The sequence below is a fragment of the Ranitomeya imitator genome, chromosome 6 (assembly GCF_032444005.1).
Source record: "Ranitomeya imitator isolate aRanImi1 chromosome 6, aRanImi1.pri, whole genome shotgun sequence".
Classification (NCBI taxonomy): Eukaryota; Metazoa; Chordata; class Amphibia; order Anura; family Dendrobatidae; genus Ranitomeya; species Ranitomeya imitator.
In genome coordinates this window covers 45,314,893-45,334,180 of record NC_091287.1, presented here as the reverse complement: position 1 = coordinate 45,334,180, position 19,288 = coordinate 45,314,893, and the positions used below count along the sequence as shown (strand labels likewise).

Below are 19,288 nucleotides of genomic sequence, written 5' to 3'. Positions count from 1 at the left end.
TTGTTATCCGTAAATTGCAGCTTACAGGGGGGATGGGTGCGCCGCAACAGCCATGGCTGGTAACATGGCACCAGTCATGTGAAGGCCGTACCTCTCGAGCTTATAGCTCGGGATAGTACCTCTGATGCTGCATATTAGTTAACAAAATTTATCTAGGGGGGAATGTGAAGGGTTAAACTAAGAAAAATTAAAGCAGGCTTCATTTTGTGCTTTTCGACTCCATCTTGCTGTTTTGAGATAAATTTTTGTTACTAGGCTAAAGTTCATAGTTTTTATGAGACCTTGATTATTCCAGCCTGAACAAGATATGACACTGGGGGTGTATTGTTCTACAGGACCTTGACGTACAGGCTGTTCCTGCATTCTTATAGGTCAAGAACTGTGAGCGTGTTCTTATGTTGATTGGTTGAAGAATAATTTCTAAGATTATGAAAAGTGCGACACGATAAACGGGGGTCAGAGATCTGCTCGATCCCCCCAGAGACATACATCTCCGTCTCGTCATTTTCAGTTGCCGGCAATGACCTGTGGATCAATTTGAAAATCACTGTGTCAACTGTGATGGGTCACTTCAGATCCTCCCTCAACAGCAGTACTATATGGACTGTTTTTCTAATTGTTTTTTCACTTTGAGCCAGAAAGGCTGTTCATTTGTTTTTCCTCTTTAATTCGCTTTTTCACATCTGCCTCCCGATGGCAGTAATTGCAGTATTTTGCACCAGCCTGAGAGCGTCAACCCGCCTTCAAGCTGAGGTCCAACCTTCTCATATATTTTAATTAACCGTTTGCAATTGTACACAAACATTCTATCAAGTTCACATTGCTCAATATTCATTCCAAAAATAAAATGTAACTCTTTTGGTTCTTTCAGGGCTCGTTGATTTGCCTCTTGGGATTCGTGCCCGCATAATCCACCAATTGTAGAGATCTGTACTTACTCGGCTGTGGTTGAGGTAGGCACGGGAAGCAGTATTGTTGAAATGTTCCAGCAAGATTATTAAAACTGCATAAACTGCACAAAGTGAGAACACAAACAGTGAGTTACACATTAAAGGTTCTCCCCACCTCCAGCCACAGATCCTGAATGAGACATTTGGCCTCCATTTTATTAGCCAAAGTGCTGTCAAGAATGATGATCTTTTGTGCAAAACAAAAGATCATTCAACCCTTTCAATGCCGTTTATCCATCAGGTGAACACTTTCATAGGAGGAGTGCTTCATTAAGAATGCTTGTTTACTATAATCTTTCAATGAAAAAGTATCTTTCCCAGGGATTATTTCAGCTGGTGACCACTGCAGTTAGGATATGTGCAGACAACATCTTATTTGCCTGTTTTTGGAGCAGAAATTGAATGAAAACTACAAGGTCTTCAGACGTTTTGAGTTTTTGAGATGGATTTGGAGAAAATCTTTTCTGTGTGAATATATTCTTAAGGTATCCAGGGAGGTTTGTTTACACAGTCAAGTACCTCAAGTTTTGTATTGTAAATCGCATCAGGAACACTCCTTCTTTGGGAAGTTTTTGATGGAGTCTTTTGTTTCCTAAAGAGGTTTTGTAGAGTTTTTGAAGTGTTTTGGAAGAGTTTCCTGTAATATTTTGCAACCTTTTGATTGGACAGTGCCTAGTTTGGGGCAGATTCCACCAGGAGCTATTTCAAAGAAGTAATATGCCCTTTTTTTTTTACCAACAGGCATTTTTAACAACTTGAATGGGTTTATCCAGGACTATTTTTTTTTTACTATGGGCCTAAAAACTGACAGGCAGGTAGTTGCTAACTACCTGCCCATTCCATCCGACGCTGACACATAGTGGTCATTGACCGCTCCTGCCAGTGATCCAGCCGCCCAACGTCAATAGAGCAGCTTTTCCTCTTCAGGACTGCTTTGTTGATGGGGTGTCAGCAGAAGCTACTGAATCGCTGGCAGGAACGGTCAGACTGGAATGGTGCCGGCATCGGAGATGAGTATAGCTGCTTTATTTTACATGGCTGAACTATGGTGATTGAGATGGGGTTGTCGTCTGAGTTGTGGACAACCCCTTTATGCAGAAGTTAAAAACTGAAATTACGAACAGCAAAAGCAATTTTAAAACAGAAAATAATAGTATGAGCCTTTCAAGCATTTTTCCCGCTATATTTTTGGCATATTTTTTATTAGAAAAAGCCATTTCAAAAACTCCATATACACATGCCCTAAGATGCCTGTATGAGATATGCCTGATGATAATACATAGATTTTAGATATGAAACTTTAGAGAAAAGTGTAACTTTTAAGTATAAGGAAAATATAGTTCTCAGTTTTATGTGAATAAAGATAAAATACTGTGTAACGATTACTGTTTTGCAATCACATGGCATAGGAGAAACTTACTAATTGCTGGGGTTCTAAAAACAGAGCTCTGAAGTCCTTCTGTGAGACAGCTGAAAAAAGTCAAGCCTTAGATAATTCGGGCAGTCCCGTAGACAATGAATGAAGTCTAAATCAATCATGCCCATCTCCACTCCATGCAAATCCCCATTCTCCAGAGCCAGAACCATGCTTTTGGAATCGTTGGGTTTGGGTGTCGGAGCGCCACCAATCTGCTACAGGTGACCAATACTAGGACCCGGTTCAGTATTTGATCAGTATTTTACATCAGTATTTGTAAGGCAAAATCAGGAGAAGAACAATCAGAGGAAAAATATAATAGAAACATATGCACCACTTCTGAATTTTTCACCCACTCCTGATTTTGGCTTACAAATACTGATGTAAAATACTGACCAAAAACTCAACGTGTGAACTTGGCCTAATATGCTTAGTCATAAGCCTTGAGAGGCCCCTTAACCCAAAAAAAGGATTATCTAGACATTTTAAACATTTGTAGAAGATCTTCAACTGCAAGAACTATAAGGTCTGCGTGCGTTTCAGCTTCTGCGTGTGTCATAAACAAGAACCACATGTTAATGACTACTAAAGTGCAAAGGGTTATCCTTTTAAAATATTTTCTTTTTTAATTCACTTTACCGACTTTGCAACTTACAAAGAGCGATAAATTGATCTAATGGAAATGACAACAAACATCCATAATGATAATCAGACGATCAAGCGCATCATAATGAGATTAAAAAAAAAGAGATTTATCATTAGGGGAGATTAATACATTACAAAAAAAAATCCAGTTGGAAAATAATCAATACACATGGCTTAATGTGTAATATAATAATTAATAAATCATCATATGTGACAATGAAATCTACTCTGCAGGCATAATGCATAAATAAATACAAAACAACAATTAATAAATAAATACATACACAAAAAATAAATAAAAATAAGAATAAATAAATAAATAAGAATACCAATAAATCAATAAAATTAGCCAAAAATAATAAATAAAAATAACAATATACAGATAAAAAATAACAATAAATACATTTAACCACAAATAGTAAAAATAACAATATATAAATAAAAATAAAAATAAATAAATAAAATGATCTAAAAATATCAATAAATAAAATAACAATAAAATAAAATGAGCTAAAAAATAATAAATAAAAATAACAATAAATAAAATTAACAAATTAGAAGAAATAAAAAACGAAATTCTGATCATCAATTCCAGCATTGTGTGGGTCATTTATGTCTTCATATAACCTGCATTATTTTAGCCTTCATCCTCTACTCTCATGCCGCTCACCGCAAAGCCCTTTTTTATGTTACTTAAGTACAATAATCCTGACATTATTGGCTTATTGCATCTAATAAGTGCATAAAGTTTATCCCACGTCAAATAAATCACCGAAATCCCAGAATCTTAGCTGTAAAGCAGACTGCTTGCTGCCTGGCACTATTCCTCACTGCCAAGTGCCATGATCACATAGACTGGCACAGGTCCATGCTTGTATTTAGTGGAGCACAGCACATAAATATATTATGGTACTGTATGCACTTTATCATATGATTAATAAATCATGGAGAGCCATAATGAGTTTACACAGCAGATCTCGCTCTGCCTATATGGACTCCAGCACACAAAGGGTGGCCAGTATTTCTATGATTTGTCTGCTATATTTAGCAGGCTGTTGCTGGTGTATATGTGATATGTGTCTATGTGTGATGTATGTGTAGTGTGTAGGGCCATCATTATGGGTTGTGTCTGCTTTCCGGAAGAGTGCACAGTTCGTTTCTACTGGTAAAATTATGACAGTCTCTAATTGCACAGCCGTTATTAAGCGTTGCATTCCTACTGGGGAGGGAGAAGATATGTGTCTGAACAATAGATTAAATTTTAGGTTTCCACAATGTCCTGTGTAATTATCAAACTTAATTAGTCTGCAGTTGTTATTATGCAAATAGAGGATTCACAGAACTCCACTATCGGATATGTAGAACCAGCTGCAGAAGAGATTTCTCTTGTATCCTTTATTAGTCGCCTAATATCAAGGTAGAATTCTGGGGCAAGCTAACCCTAATAGGAAAGATTGGCTATTACACAGCCCCCCTTTGCATGCCTCCTGTGGATATCACACCATAGCAGAACGAAAAGACTAAGACTAAGAGCTCTCCCCTCCAGAGAAAATGTCTTCCTACCTGAATTCCCGGACAAGATTTGGCTTAAGCCCATAAAATGCAGCAGAAAGGGAAAGAAGCCAGTTGGGTTTGTATTTCCCATGGTCGCATTCCAGAAAAGGTGATGACCACTTGATGTGACTCCTGTCAGTAAGGTAGTTAAAGCCCTTCTTCCAGCTCTCATCTAAAGTTTTAGCACCATTTAAAACCCTCTTGTGCTGGTGGTGAGGCCTCCCTTTAGGTTTGAAAGCCCGGAACCACTCAGTTTCCTGTGTGGCATTGGACAGATGTTGAGCCGAAGAGGACAGATCTTGGAGATGGAGCTTGTCTTCCTCTCGAGATGCCTGAAGATACACCTCGGGGATGTTGTACAATGGGTCCATGCTTAAAGTGATGACAGACCTAAAAATTCTAGGTTCTCCTTCTAGGATACTCTTTATGAGAGCACTGTACCACTCCAGGTCCCTCTGCGAGGTGTGGTCTCTGGATTTATTGCTTTGGAACATCATGTTTAAAAAGTTGGAGGAATGGACAAGTAAATCCACCGAACTGTGCAAAGATTGATGAGTAGTTGTGGGTGAAACCCCTGATAGACTAGTCAACTCATACCTCTTTGAGCAGTTGGCTCGCCTGAGTTCATTAGAATCACCTGTATATAGGAAAGAAGCCACATGTTTTGGCAAGTCCTCAGCCAGATTCTGTTCTAAAACGGTGCTCTCCGTGGTCCTGATCCACATGGAAGGAGGCTCCAGGCTTCTAGGGTGGTTGTAGATGGGTTGCTTATCCCTGGTTATCTTGTGCTCCTCTTGACGAGCTATACGCCCTTCTAAGTCTAGGCTAGAAGCTGCCAGCAAACAGACTTGGGCAAGGAAGGCTGCAAGAATCATCATATAAGCCATGATCATGAGTGATGTGCAAAATCCAAAAGAACTCAAATCAGTTGTGATCAGGTCTCAGAATCGAACATCTTGGATCATCGTGCTGCATCCAACCCCAAAAATATCACCTGTGGTCGAATGGGAAAAAAAAATTGAAAGAAAAAAAGAAGAGAAATGAATATCCAGTCTATCCCGTCTTCCCCAGCAGGTTTCCAGTAGGAATTATGCAGACAACTGCCTTGATCTGAGCAGGTTACATCCCATCTAGCACAGAAGCTATAGTTAGACTGCTTACGTCTGTATCTTCATCCTCGACTATGGTCTTCAGAGAGGAAAGAGAATACAAATTCCCAGGGACTTCACCCTCTAATATCTTCATCTCAAGGGTAATTCTGCGCTGCCACGTCCACTGTGCACATCAAAGCAACGAAGCACATTGAAGAACAATGCAATGGGCTTTGGCTAATTGATGACTTGGATGAGCTTAAGGAATATTCTCCGCCTTCCTCTGCTCGTGAAAGGATTTAACTACACTTTGCCACAACCAAACACATTCAGCCCTCATCCCCCTCCCAGCTTACTCCTATAGGTATACTTTGTCTTTCTTGGGCTATGTATGGGCAGTTGCAATGTCAGTCAGGGAACAGCCATTTGTAATGCGGGAGGAAAGGTGGAAGGAGCTGTCCAGTGCTGAACCTGAGCTGGCTGCTTAGTGATTAGGAAAACACTGAGACACATCACTGAGAATTGTCTCCTCCTCCTGGAAACACTGCTCTGGCTTCTGCAAGTCTTGTTTTTCCAGCCTTTTCAATGTTGCTTTATTTATTATTTATTTTTTTTTTCATTTTTTTTTTATTTTTTTTACAGGATATGTAAGTGACGGAAGCAGTCGTGTGTTTATTTCTTCTCTGCATTGTAGACTGGAGATGCAATTCTGATTGCAGACAATTGTTATATAATTAAATGTTGTATTGTGTCACTGCAGACTATATGGGCAGGCTTACATGGGCTCACCCGTGTCATATTACGCTCATATTTGGGCAAGTTCTCACTTGCTGTATTAAGCTTATGGGAAAAATATTACTATCATACTATGCTCATATGGGCAGGTTCCCTTATGTTGTGTCAAATTCATCTGTGCAAGCTTTCTCGTGTTGTTAAATTAAAGAGTAACCTTCATCTATGTGTTTTCTCCTATAAATCACTAGTACTCATAAAAATAAGAAACTTTGTTATAGATCTTCTCAGATGAATCTGCTTCTATGTACGCTAAGACTGATCTTTCACTCTCAACATCCTCAATTCATGAGTAAATTCTTTTTTCAGTGAATAGAGAATTTCTATGTCTCCAAGCAGCCCCTTTACACAATATTATGACCTCACACAGCACTCTCACACAGTATTGTGTCCCAACACTGCCTCCTTATACAGTATTATGTCCCCTCACAGCCCCCTTACACAGTATTATGTCCCCTCACAGCCCCCTTATTCAGTATTATGACCTCACACAGCACCCTTACTCAGTATTGTGTCCCCACACAGCCCCATTATCCAGTATTATGTCCCCACACAGCCCCGTTACACAGTATTATGTCCCCTCACAGCCCCCTTATTCAGTATTATGACCTCACACAGCACCCTTACTCAGTATTGTGTCCCCACACAGTCCCATTATCCAGTATTATGTCCCCACACAGTCCCCGTACACAGTATTATATCCCCACAAAGCTCCTTTACACAGTGTTATGTCCCCACACAGGACACTTATACAGTATTATGTGACCACAAAGATCCCTTACACAGTACTATGTCCCCACACAACACCCTTATACAGTACTATGTCACAACAAAGCCCCTTTACACAGTATTATATCCCCACATGGAGCCCTTATATAGTATTAGGTACACACACAGCATCCATACACAGAATTATGTCACCACACAGCCCCCTTACACAGTATTATATCCCCACATAGCCCCCTTACATAGTATTATGTCCCCACACAATTCCATTACACAGTATTATGTCTCCACGTAGCACCCTTCTATAGTACTAGATGGTGGCCCGATTCTAACGTATCGAGTATTCTAGAATATGTAGGTAGTATATAGCACAGGCTACGTACTATATTGCACAGTGACGTAGTATATAACACAACCGACGTAGTATATAACATAGCTACATAGTATATAGCAGAGCTACGTAGTATATAACACAGCCACATAGAATATAACATAGCCACGTAGTGTATTGCACAGGTATGTAGTATATTGGTCAGCCACATAGTATATAGCAGAGACACGTAGTATATAACATAGCCACTTAGTATATTGCACAGGCACGTAGTATATTGCATAGCCACGTAGTATATAACACAGTCGCGTAGTGTATTGCACAGCATAACAGAGCCCACGCAGTATGTAACACAGCCCACGTAGTATATAGCAATGTGGGCACTATATGCGTGGTTAATAAAGACTTAAAATAAAAAATAAACATATACTCACCTTCCGAAGGCCCCTTGAAGTCCTGGCGCCTGTGTGCGGTGCACACGGCGGCTTCTGGTCCCAGGGTTGGTATGAGCGCAGGACCTGTGATGACATCGCGGTCACATGACTGTGACGTCATGGCAGGTCCTTCTCGCATAGCATCCTTAGCACCGGAACCTGCCGCTTGCACTGCCGAGGACAGCGCGCCACGTCGGAGGGTGAGAATAAACTTTTTTTTATTATTATTATTTGTCACATTAGATCTTTTTACTATTGATGCTGCATATGCAGCATCAATAGTAAAAAGTTGGTCACACAGGGTTAATAGCTGCGTAACGGAGTGCGTTACACCACGGTCCGTTAAGCTGGCACAAACCCTGTGTGAGCGCTCAACGCTGACTGCAGGGCAGTGAAACAGCAGCCATTTTGCTGCCAGACTATGGCCATTGCTGATTGGTTGTGGCAATGGTCATGGGCGTTTTGTCATGACCAATCAGCGACTTGGATTTCCATGACAGACAGAAGCCGCGACCAATGAATATCCGTGACAGACAGACAGACAGACAGACGGAAGTGACCCTTAGACAATTATATAGTAGATTATGTCCACACACAGCCCTGTTACACAGTATTACATCCCCATACAGCCCCCTTACACAGTATTACAGTGGGGGGGAAAAGTATTTGATCCCGTGCTGATTTTGGAAGTTTGCTCACTGACAAAAACATGAACAATGTATCATTTTAAGGGTAAGTTAATTTTAACTTTGAGAGATAGAGTATCAAAAATAAAATCCAGTAAATCACATTGTATAAATTATATAAATGTATCTGCATTTTTCAGTGAGAAATAAATATTTCATACCTCTGGCAAACATGACTTAATACTTGGTGGGAAAACCCTTGTTGGCAAGCACAGCAGTCAGACGTTTTGTGTAGTTGATGATGAGGTTTGCGCACATGTAAGGAGGGATTTTCGTCCACTCCTCTTTGCAGATCATCTCTAAATCATTAAGATTTTGAGGCTGTCGCTTGGCAACTTGGAGCTTCAACTCCCTCCATGTTTTCTATGGGTTTAAGGTCTGGAGACTGGCTAGGCCACACCATGACCTTAATGTGCTTCTTTTTGAGCCAATCCATTTTTTGCCTTGGCTGTATGTTTTGTGTCATTGTCTTGCTGGAAGACCCAGCCACAACCCATTTTTAATGTTCTGGCGGATGGAAGGAGGTTGTAACTCAGGATTTTATGGTACATGGCTCCATCCATTCTCCCATTGATGCAGTGAAGTAGATCTGTGGCCTTAGCAGAGAAACACCCCCAAAACATAATGTTTCCACCTCCATGCTTGACAGTGGGGACTAGGGTTGAGCGAAACGGGTCGTTCATTTTCAAAAGTCGCCGACTTTTGGCAAAGTCGGGTTTCATGAAACCCGATCCGACCCCTGTGCGTTGTCGGCCATGCGGTACGCGACTTTCGCGCCAAAGTCGCGTTTCAATGACGCGAAAAGCGCCATTTCTCAGCCAATGAAGGTAAACGCAGAGTGTGGGCAGCGTGATGACATAGGTCCTGGTCCCCACCATCTTAGAGAAGGGCATTGCAGTGATTGGCTTGCTGTCTGCGGCGTCACAGGGGCTATAAAGGGGCATTCCCGCCGACCGCCATCTTACTGCTGCTGATCTGAGCTTAGGGAGAGGTTGCTGCCGCTTCGTCAGAAGCAGGGATAGCGTTAGGCAGGGTCCATTAACCACCAAACCGCTTGTGCTGTAGCGATTTCCACTGTCCAACACCACCTTCGGTGTGCAGGGACAGTGGAAGCTACATTTTTTTTTCCTCAGCGCTGTAGCTCATTGGGCTGCCCTAGAAGGCTCCCTGATAGCTGCATTGCTGTGTGTACGCCGCTGTGCAAACCAACTTCTTTTTTCAAAGCACAAATCCTCTTGTTCCTTCCTTTCTGCACAGCTATCTTGTTTGTTTGTCCACACTTTTTATTTAATTTGTGCATCAGTCCACTCCTTATTGCTGCCTGCCATACCTGGCTGAGATTACTGCAGGGAGATAGTAATTGAAGGACAGTTCTTTTTTTTTTTTTTTTTTGTGGGAAATTAAGATTGGCATTTCTGCTAGAGTGCCATCCCTGTCTGTGCCATCTCTCACTCAGTGGGCCATAGAAAGCCTATTTATTTTTTTGCTTGATTTGGGTTCTAAAATCTACCTGAAAAAATCACTACATCAATCAGTGGGAGAAAAATATTGGCCTCAGGGCTTGTGTGCCACTCCTGACTCCTGTGTGTGCCATCTCTCAGTCAGTGGGCCATAGAAAGCCTATTTATTTTTTTGCTTGATTTGGGTTCCAAAATCTACCTGAAAAAATCACTACATCAATCAGTGGGAGAAAAATATTGGCCTCAGGGCTTGTGTGCCACTCCTGACTCCTGTGTGCATCATCACTCACTCAGTGAGCCATAGAAAGCCTATTTTTTTTTTTTTGCTTTATTTGGGTTCTAAATTCTACCTGAAAAAATCAATAAATCAATCAGTGGGAGATTAATATTGGCCTTTGGGCTTGTGTGCCAGTCCTAAGCGTGCCATCTCTCTCTCTCAGATAGTGGGCCATAGAAAGCCTATTTATTTTTTTTATTGGGTTTATAAATTTTCCCTGAAAAAAAAAAAAAGTGGGAGATTAATATTGGCCTCTGGGCTTGTGTGCCAGTCCTGAGCGTGCCATCTCTCTCACAAATAGTGGGCCATAGAAAGCCTATTTATTTTTTACTTTTTGGTTTTATAAATTCTCCCTGAAAAAAAAAAGGGAGATTAATATTGGCCTTTGGGCTTGTGTGCCAGTCCTAAGCGTGCCATCTCTCTCTCTCAGATAGTGGGCCATAGAAAGCCTATTTATTATTTATTTTATTGGGTTTATAAATTTTCCCTGAAAAAAAAAAAAAAAAAGTGGGAGATTAATATTGGCCTCTGGGCTTGTGTGCCAGTCCTGAGCGTGCCATCTCTCTCACAAATAGTGGGCCATAGAAAGCCTATTTATTTTTTTGGTTGATTTGGGTTCTAAATTCTACCTGAAAAAATCAATAAATCAATCAGTGGGAGATAAATATTGGCCTCTGGGCTTGTGTGCCACTCCTGACTCCTGTGTGCGTCATCTCTCACTCAGTGGGCCATAGAAAGCCTATTTTTTGTTTTATTTGTTTTCTAAATTCTCCCTGAAGAAATCATTTTATTTTATTTGGTTTCTAAATTCTTCCTTAAAAAATCATTTTATTCTATTATTTTTTTTTCTAAAGTCTCCCTGAAAAAAACAAAAAAAAAACAAATCAGTGGGAGATTAATATTTACATTTGTGCTTCAGTGACAGTCCTGCATGTGTGGCATCTCTCTCATTTGTTGCCACCAAAAACAGAGTGTGTAACATTGTGCCTGATTTTCCTTGCGGTCTCACCCACCTGTAAAGGGGTAGCTAAATCATACTGAAGTTATAGCTCACCGTGTAAGTTGTGTGACAGCAACAAATACCGTTAGTTTGGTTACGTTTTTAAAACAATGAGGAAGTCTGGTGGAAGAGGTCGTGGCCGGGGGCGTTCATTGTCAGCTGGTAATGAGGGTAGTGGTAGTGGTGGAGCATCAGGTGGTCGTGGGAAAAAAAATATTGCACCTAAGTCTGGAGCTGTGGAGCCAGGTTCGTCGTCTGGCTACACAAGGCCTCGAACGCTCCCTTTTCTGGGAGTAGGAAAACCGCTTTTAAAGCCGGAGCAGCAAGAGCAAGTTTTGGCTTATCTTGCTGACTCAGCCTCTAGCTCTTTTGCCTCCTCTCGTGAAACTGGTAAATGTCAAAGCAGCGCGTCGTTAGTGGATGTTCACGGTCAGGGACAAGTCGCTTCCTTGTCCTCTTCAGCAAAAACAACAACAGAGAAGAATGCAGCAGGCGACACAACGGGTTACTCCATGGAGCTCTTTACACATACCGTCCCTGGCTTAGAAAGTGAAGCAGTTAACAGTCCATGCCCATTACAAGTTGAATCTGACATGGAGTGCACTGATGCACAGCCACAGCCAGACTACTATGCTGGTCCTTTGACTCAGACCACAACATTGCCCTCGCAGGGTAATGATCAAGAATCAGACCCTGATGAGACTATGTTGCCCCATCACGCATGCTATACCACCGACCGACACGGTGACACAGACAAAGTTGCACACGAGCTACAAGAAGAGGTAATAGATGACCCAGTTGTTGACCCCGATTGGCAGCCATTGGGGGAACAGGGTGCAGGCGGCAGCAGTTCTGAAGCGGAGGAGGAGGGGCCGCAGCAGGCATCAACATCGCAACAGGTTCCATCTGCCGGGCCCGTATCTTGCCCAAAACGCGTGGCAAAGCCAAAACCTGTTGGAGGACAGCGTGGCCATCCGGTTAAAGCTCAGTCTGCAATGCCTGAAAAGGTATCCGATGCTAGAAAGAGTGCAGTCTGGCATTTTTTTAAACAACATCCAATTGATCAGCGCAAAGTCATCTGTAAAAAATGTTCAACTACCTTAAGCAGAGGGCAGAATCTGAAAAGTCTCAATACAAGTTGCATGCATAGACATTTAACCACCATGCATTTGCAAGCTTGGACTAACTACCAAACGTCCCTTAAGGTTGTAGCACCCTCGGCCAATGAAGCTAGTCATCAACGCAACATCCCTTCTGGCAGTGTAGGGCCACCATTTTCTGCACCACCTGCCGTATCTGTGCAGGTTTCTTTGCCAGGCCAAAGCAGTCAGGGTCAGGGAATCACCAGTTTCGTAGTAGGAAACACTGCATCTAGGGCACCGGCGGCAACAATACCATCTCCCACCGTCTATCAGTCTGCCATGTCCACCGGCACCCCCGCTAGTTCCACGATCTCCAGCTCTCCAGTCCAGCTCACCCTACATGAGACTATGGTTAGAAAAAGGAAGTACTTAGCCTCGCATCCGCGTACACAGGGTTTGAACGCCCACATAGCTAGACTAATCTCGTTAGAGATGATGCCCTACCGGTTAGTTGAAAGCGAAGCTTTCAAAGCCCTGATGGACTACGCTGTACCACGCTACGAGCTACCCAGTCGACACTTTTTTTCCAGAAAAGCCATCCCAGCCCTCCACCAGCATGTTAAAGAGCGCATCGTCCATGCACTCAGGCAATCTGTGAGCACAAAGGTGCACCTGACAACAGATGCATGGACCAGTAGGCATGGCCAGGGACGTTACGTGTCCATCACGGCACACTGGGTGAATGTTGTGGATGCAGGGTCCACAGGGGACAGCAAGTTTGGGACAGTTCTGCCTAGCCCACGGTCTAGGAAACAGTTGGCTGTAGCCGTTCGCACCTCCTCCTCCTCGTCCTCCTGCAGAAGCGAGAGCTCGTCCACAGACCGCAGTCGCACAACCACTCCATCCGCAGCTGCCACTGTTGCACACCAGGTCTCCCATTATGGGGCAGCTACTGGCAAACGTCAGCAGGCTGTATTGGCTATGAAGTGTTTGGGCAACAACAGACACACTGCGGAAGTTCTGTCCGAGTTCTTGCAGAAAGAAACGCAGTCGTGGCTGGGCACTGTAGATCTTGAGGCAGGCAAGGTAGTGAGTGATAACGGAAGGAATTTCATGGCTGCCATCTCCCTTTCCCAACTGAAACACATTCCTTGCCTGGCTCACACCTTAAACCTGGTGGTGCAGTGCTTCCTGAAAAGTTATCCGGGGTTATCCGACCTGCTCCTCAAAGTGCGTGGACTTTGCTCACATATCCGCCGTTCGCCCGTACACTCCAGCCGTATGCAGACCTATCAGCGTTCTTTGAACCTTCCCCAGCATCGCCTAATCATAGACGTTGCAACAAGGTGGAACTCAACACTGCACATGCTTCAGAGACTGTGCGAACAGAGGCGGGCTGTTATGTTTTTGTGGGAGGATACACATACACGGGCAGGCAGTAGGATGGCAGACATGGAGTTGTCAGGTGTGCAGTGGTCGAAGATTCAAGACATGTGTCAAGTCCTTCAGTGTTTTGAGGAATGCACACGGCTGGTTAGTGAAGACAACGCCATAATAAGCATGAGCATCCCCCTAATGCGTCTGCTGATGCAAAGTTTGACGCACATAAAGGATCAGGCGTCTGCAGCTGAGGAAGAGGAAAGCCTTGATGACAGTCAGCCATTGTCTGGCCAGGGCAGTGTACAGGACGAGGTAGCGGGCAAAGAGGAGGAGGAGGACGAGGAGGATGATGGGGATGATTATATTTTTAATGAGGAAGCTTTTCCGGGGCCACTGGAAATTGTTGGCGCGGCAAGGCCGGGTTCTGGTTTTTTGAGGGACACAAGTGACGTGGATTTGCCTGAAACTGCCCCTCAACCAAGCACAACCGCAGATTTGAGAACAGGAACTTTGGCCCACATGGCGGATTATGCCTTACGTATCCTCCAAAGGGACACACGCATTACTAAAATGATGAACGATGACGATTACTGGTTGGCCTGCCTCCTTGATCCTCGCTATAAAGGCAAATTGCAAAATATAATGCCACATGAGAACTTGGAACTAATATTAGCAAGCAACCAAACAATCAACTCTTGTTGACCGTTTGCTTCTGGCATTCCCTGCACACAGCGCCCGTGATCGTTCTCACACGAGCTGCAGGAGCCAGCAGACCAGAGGTGTTAGAGGGGCAGAAATCAGAAGTGGCGTTGGCCAGAGGGGTTTTCTGACCAGGTTGTGGAGTGATTTTGCTATGACCGCAGACAGGACAGGTACTGCAGCATCAATTCAAAGTGACAGGAGACAACATTTGTCCAGTATGGTTACAAACTATTTTTCATCCCTTATCGACGTTCTCCCTCAACCGTCATTCCCATTTGATTACTGGGCATCCAAATTAGACACCTGGCCAGAATTGGCAGAATATGCATTGCAGGAGCTTGCTTGCCCGGCAGCTAGTGTCCTATCAGAAAGAGTATTCAGTGCAGCAGGTTCAATACTAACAGAAAAAAGGACTCGTCTGGCTACCAAAATGTAGATGATCTAACCTTCATTAAAATGAACCACAACTGGATTTCGAAATCTTTTGCCCCACCTTGCCCGGCTGACACCTAGCTTTCCTATGAAAAAGTCTTGCCTGTGGACTATTCTGAATGACTTTTCCAATCTCGTAATTTTCTGCACCTGATTGTCCAGCATACGACATGTTTACACCTCACTAAATGGCCAAACTCCCCACACGGGGCCGTGGTATCGCCACTTGGCACCAGCACCCGTGAGAGTGCTGTTTGTCTGAAGAGGTGGGTGTGCCCGCTTTTGGTCGACGGCACTGCCACTGGGTCCCTCATAGTACAATAAAGTGTCTCTGGCGGTGGTGGTGCGCACCCAACATCAGACACACCGTTGTAATATGAGGGGCCCTGGGCCTGTGCCGCCGGCCACAAGACAGTTCCCCCCCCCAGCTCAAACAGTGCTCTACCACTTGCAAAATTATCTCTCACAGCTCCACCAATGTTTAGTCTATGCGCTGACATCCTTCAATGCCTGGCACTGACAATACCATTGTATTGACATTTTTGTTATGTTAGGCCTTCGAAGCCTGTCTGCGGTCCCTCCTTCCACTAGGCCTCCACTGACCATTGTACTGCTGCCCATGTACCCCTGGAACCAATTTTAAGTTGCCAACAGCCCTATTTTTTTATGTTAGGCCTTCGAAGCCTGTCTGCGGTCCCTACTTCCACTAGGCCTCCACTGACCATTGTACTGCTGCCCTTGTACCACTGGAACCAATTTTAAATTGCCAACAGCCCTATTTTTTTATGTTAGGCCTTCGAAACCTGTCTGCGGTCCCTCCTTCCACTAGGCCTCCACTGACCACACCACTGCTGCCCGTGTACCCACGGAACCAATTTAAAATTGCCTACAGCCATGTGTTATTATATTAGGCCTTCGAAGCCTGTCTGCGGTCCCTACTTCCACTAGGCCTCCACTGACCATTGTACTGCTGCCCTTGTACCACTGGAACCAATTTTAAATTGCCAACAGCCCTATTTTTTATGTTAGGCCTTCGAAGCTTGTCTGCGGTCCCTCCTTCCACTAGACCTCCACTGACCACACCACTGCTGCCCGTGTACCCACGGAACCAATTTAAAATTGCCTACAGCCATGTGTTATTATGTTAGGCCTTCGATGCCTGTCTGCGGTCACTCCTTCCACTAGGCCTCCACTGACCACACCACTGCTGCCCGTGTACCCCTGGAACCAATTTAAAATTGCCTACAGCCAGCCCAATTTTTTTATTTTAGGCCTTTGATGCCTGTCTGCGGTCCGTTCTTTCTACTACTACTACACTGACCAGGCCACTGCTGCCCGTGTTCCCCTGGAACCAATTTAAAATTGCCAACAGCAATGTGTTATTATGTTAGGCCTTCGATGCCTGTCTGCGGTCACTCCTTCCACTAGGCCTCCACTGACCACACCACTGCTGCCCGTGTACCCCTGGAACCAATTTAAAATTGCCTACAGCCAGCCCAATTTTTTTATTTTAGGCCTTCGATGCCTGTCTGCAGTCCGTTCTTTCTACTACTACTACACTGACCAGGCCACTGCTGCCCGTGTTCCCCTGGAACCAATTTAAAATTGCCAACAGCAATGTGTTATTATGTTAGGCCTTCGATGCCTGTTTGCGGTCACTCCTTCCACTAGGCCTCCACTGACCACACCACTGCTGCCCGTGTACCCACGGAACCAATTTTAAATTGCCTACAACCATCTGTTATTATGTTAGGCCTTCAAAGCGTGTCTGCGGTCCTTCCTTCCAATAGTTCTCCACTGACCAGACCAATGCTGGCCGTGTACCCCTGGAACCCAGCTGAAAGTGCATGTAGCCTCCTTTTTTTCTTTGTTTTATATTTAGAAAGCCCAGATGAACTACGCTGTGCAACGGTTCAAGCTACCCAGTCGACATTTCTTTTGCGAGAAAAGCCATCCCAGCCCTCCACCGGCATGAAAAAGTCTGCATTGTCATAGCACTCAGGCAATCAAACAGTAGAAAGGTGCACCTGACAAGAGACACATGGACCAGTAGGCATGTCCACAAAAAGTTACGTGTCCATTACGGCGCACTGGGTTAATGTGTTGGATGCATGGTCCACAGGGGACAGCCTACAAAGTCTGTCTGCAGTCCCTAATTCCAATTTTCCTCCGCTGACCACACCACTGCTGCCCGAGTACCCCTGGAACCAATTTTACAGTGTCTACAGCCTAATTTTGTTATGTTAGGCCTACTACGCCTGTCTGCGGTCCCTCCTTCCAATACTCGTCCACTGACCACACCACTGCTGCCCGTGGACCCCTGGAACCTATTTTTAATTGCATAGAGCATCCTTTTTTTAATAGTAGGCGTACAAAGTCTGTCTGCGGTCCACTATTGAAATTGTCCTCCACTGCCCAGAGCACTGCTGCTTGTGTACCCCTGTAACTTTTTTAAGCTGCAGTGAGCCACATTTTTGGTTTAAGTCCTACTACCTGTGTCTGTCTGCGCCACTCAATTCAGCTGTGTTCCTTTGAAAAAAGCTGAGCGTCAATAGTCTTGTTTTCAGCCTCTAGGAATTTTAAAACTGCATTGGGGGTACAACTTTGGTAGGGCCTACTAACGGTGTCTGCCTCCCCAAGGTGTGCCCCAGGTTTCCTCGCCATTGCTTCGATCTTAATGCTCTCGTTTAGTAGTTGTTGGAAACTACACTGCATTAGGCCTACAAATTGGGTATGGGGTGTAGAGAGATGGTGTGTTCCACTCCAAGGTGTTCTCCAGGTTGCCTTTCCTGAGCTTCGATCTTCCGGCTCTCGTTTAGTAGTTCTTGGAAACTACACTGCATTAGGCCTACAAATTGGGTATGGGGTGTAGAGAGATGGTGTGTTCCACTCCAAGGTGTTCTCCAGGTTGCCTTTCCTGAACTTCTATCTTCAGGCTCTCATTAAATTGTGGTTAAATGGAACAACTGCATTTGGCGTACTAGTTGGTTTGGGGCCTACTATCGGTGTCTGCCACTCCTTGCTGTTCTCCTGGTTTCCTGTCCTGAAATTCCATTTTCAGTCTCTCGTTAAGTAGTTGTTAATGTTAGACTGCATTTGGCCTACTAGTTGGGTTGGGGCCTACTATCGGTGTCTGCCACTCTTTGCTGTTCTCCTCCACTGAACAAAGCTGTGCCGCCTGTTTACTACGGTTGCCAATTTTGAACTGCATTTCGACTACTTACTGATTTGGGCCTACTCTCTGTGTCAGCCTCTCATTCCAGTTGTCCTCCACTGCAATGCCCCCTGGTTAGTCCTGTGTTACCAATTTTGAACTGCATTTAGCCAATTTTATTCTTTGGGCCTATATCTGTGTTTCCTCCTCATCCTGCCCATTGCCCAGCCAGTGATAGATGAGTCTGCTGGTACATTGACCCATAACGCAAAATTCCACGGGGACAAAGAGGAAGGTGCAGATGAAAGTGCAGGTTCCTTCATCAGGTGGGGGGAGGAATACTAGTTGGCGACGTCACTGGCACAGGGCCTCTCATAGTATGCAAAAGTGTTGCTGCCGGTGGGAGGCGCCCCCGCCGTGCAAACACACCGCTGTACTTTGAGGGGCCCTGTGCCAGTGCCAATGCCAACGAGTGGGCCCCCCCTGCTTGCTCAGGATCACAGCACTTGCAAAGTTGAAATACTTACCTCTCCCTGCTCCACTGCCGTGACGTGGTCCAGATTTACTGGGCCCACTAATTACTTGAACCAGCCCTACCCCCCACAACTTTAGCCAAATGACCCCCAATTTCAAATGCCTTCCAATTATTATAAGCTAAATTACGATTGACAAGCTTCTGTAACAAGAATGGATGTTTTTGCCATTAAAATGGGCAGTGTAGGTGTTTTCCTGGCCTCCACTAACTGCCGACTATGCTGCCCCATTGACTTGCATTGGGTTTCGTGTTTCGGGTGATACCCGACTTTTCGCCATAATCGGCCGATTCCACTCGACTCGACTTCTAAGATAGTCGGGTTTCGCGAAACAGGACTCGACTCTAAAAAGGTCAAGGTCGCTCAACCCTAGTGGGGACGGTGTTCTTTGGGTCATAGGCAGCATTTCTCTTCCTCCAAACACGGCAAATTGAGTTAATGCCAAAAAGCTAAATTTTTGCCTCATCTGACCACAGCACCTTCTCCAAGTCACTCACAGAATCATCCAGGTGTTCATTAGCAAACTTCAGATGGACCTGCACATGTGCCTTCTTGAGCACTGGGACCTTGCTGGCACTGCAGGATTTTAAACCTTTACGGAGTAATGTGTCAACAATGGTTTTCTTTGTGACTGTGGTCACA

General features: G+C 44.4%; 1 protein-coding gene across 2 annotated transcripts in view; it reads right to left on the bottom strand.

Moving 5' to 3' along the window:
- Window positions 1–6,146, bottom strand: part of GPR158 (G protein-coupled receptor 158) — a 332,397-nt gene extending 326,251 nt beyond the window's left edge. Inside the window, exon 1 of one of the 2 annotated variants that reach the window (XM_069729592.1) lies at window positions 4,576–6,146. In XM_069729592.1, the coding sequence (XP_069585693.1) occupies window positions 4,576–5,459 (884 nt within the window). In that variant the 5' untranslated portion in view covers window positions 5,460–6,146. The remainder of the gene's footprint in view (window positions 1–4,575) is intronic. The other variant, XM_069729591.1, reaches the window with a different exon arrangement.
- Window positions 6,147–19,288: the final 13,142 nt, after the last annotated feature.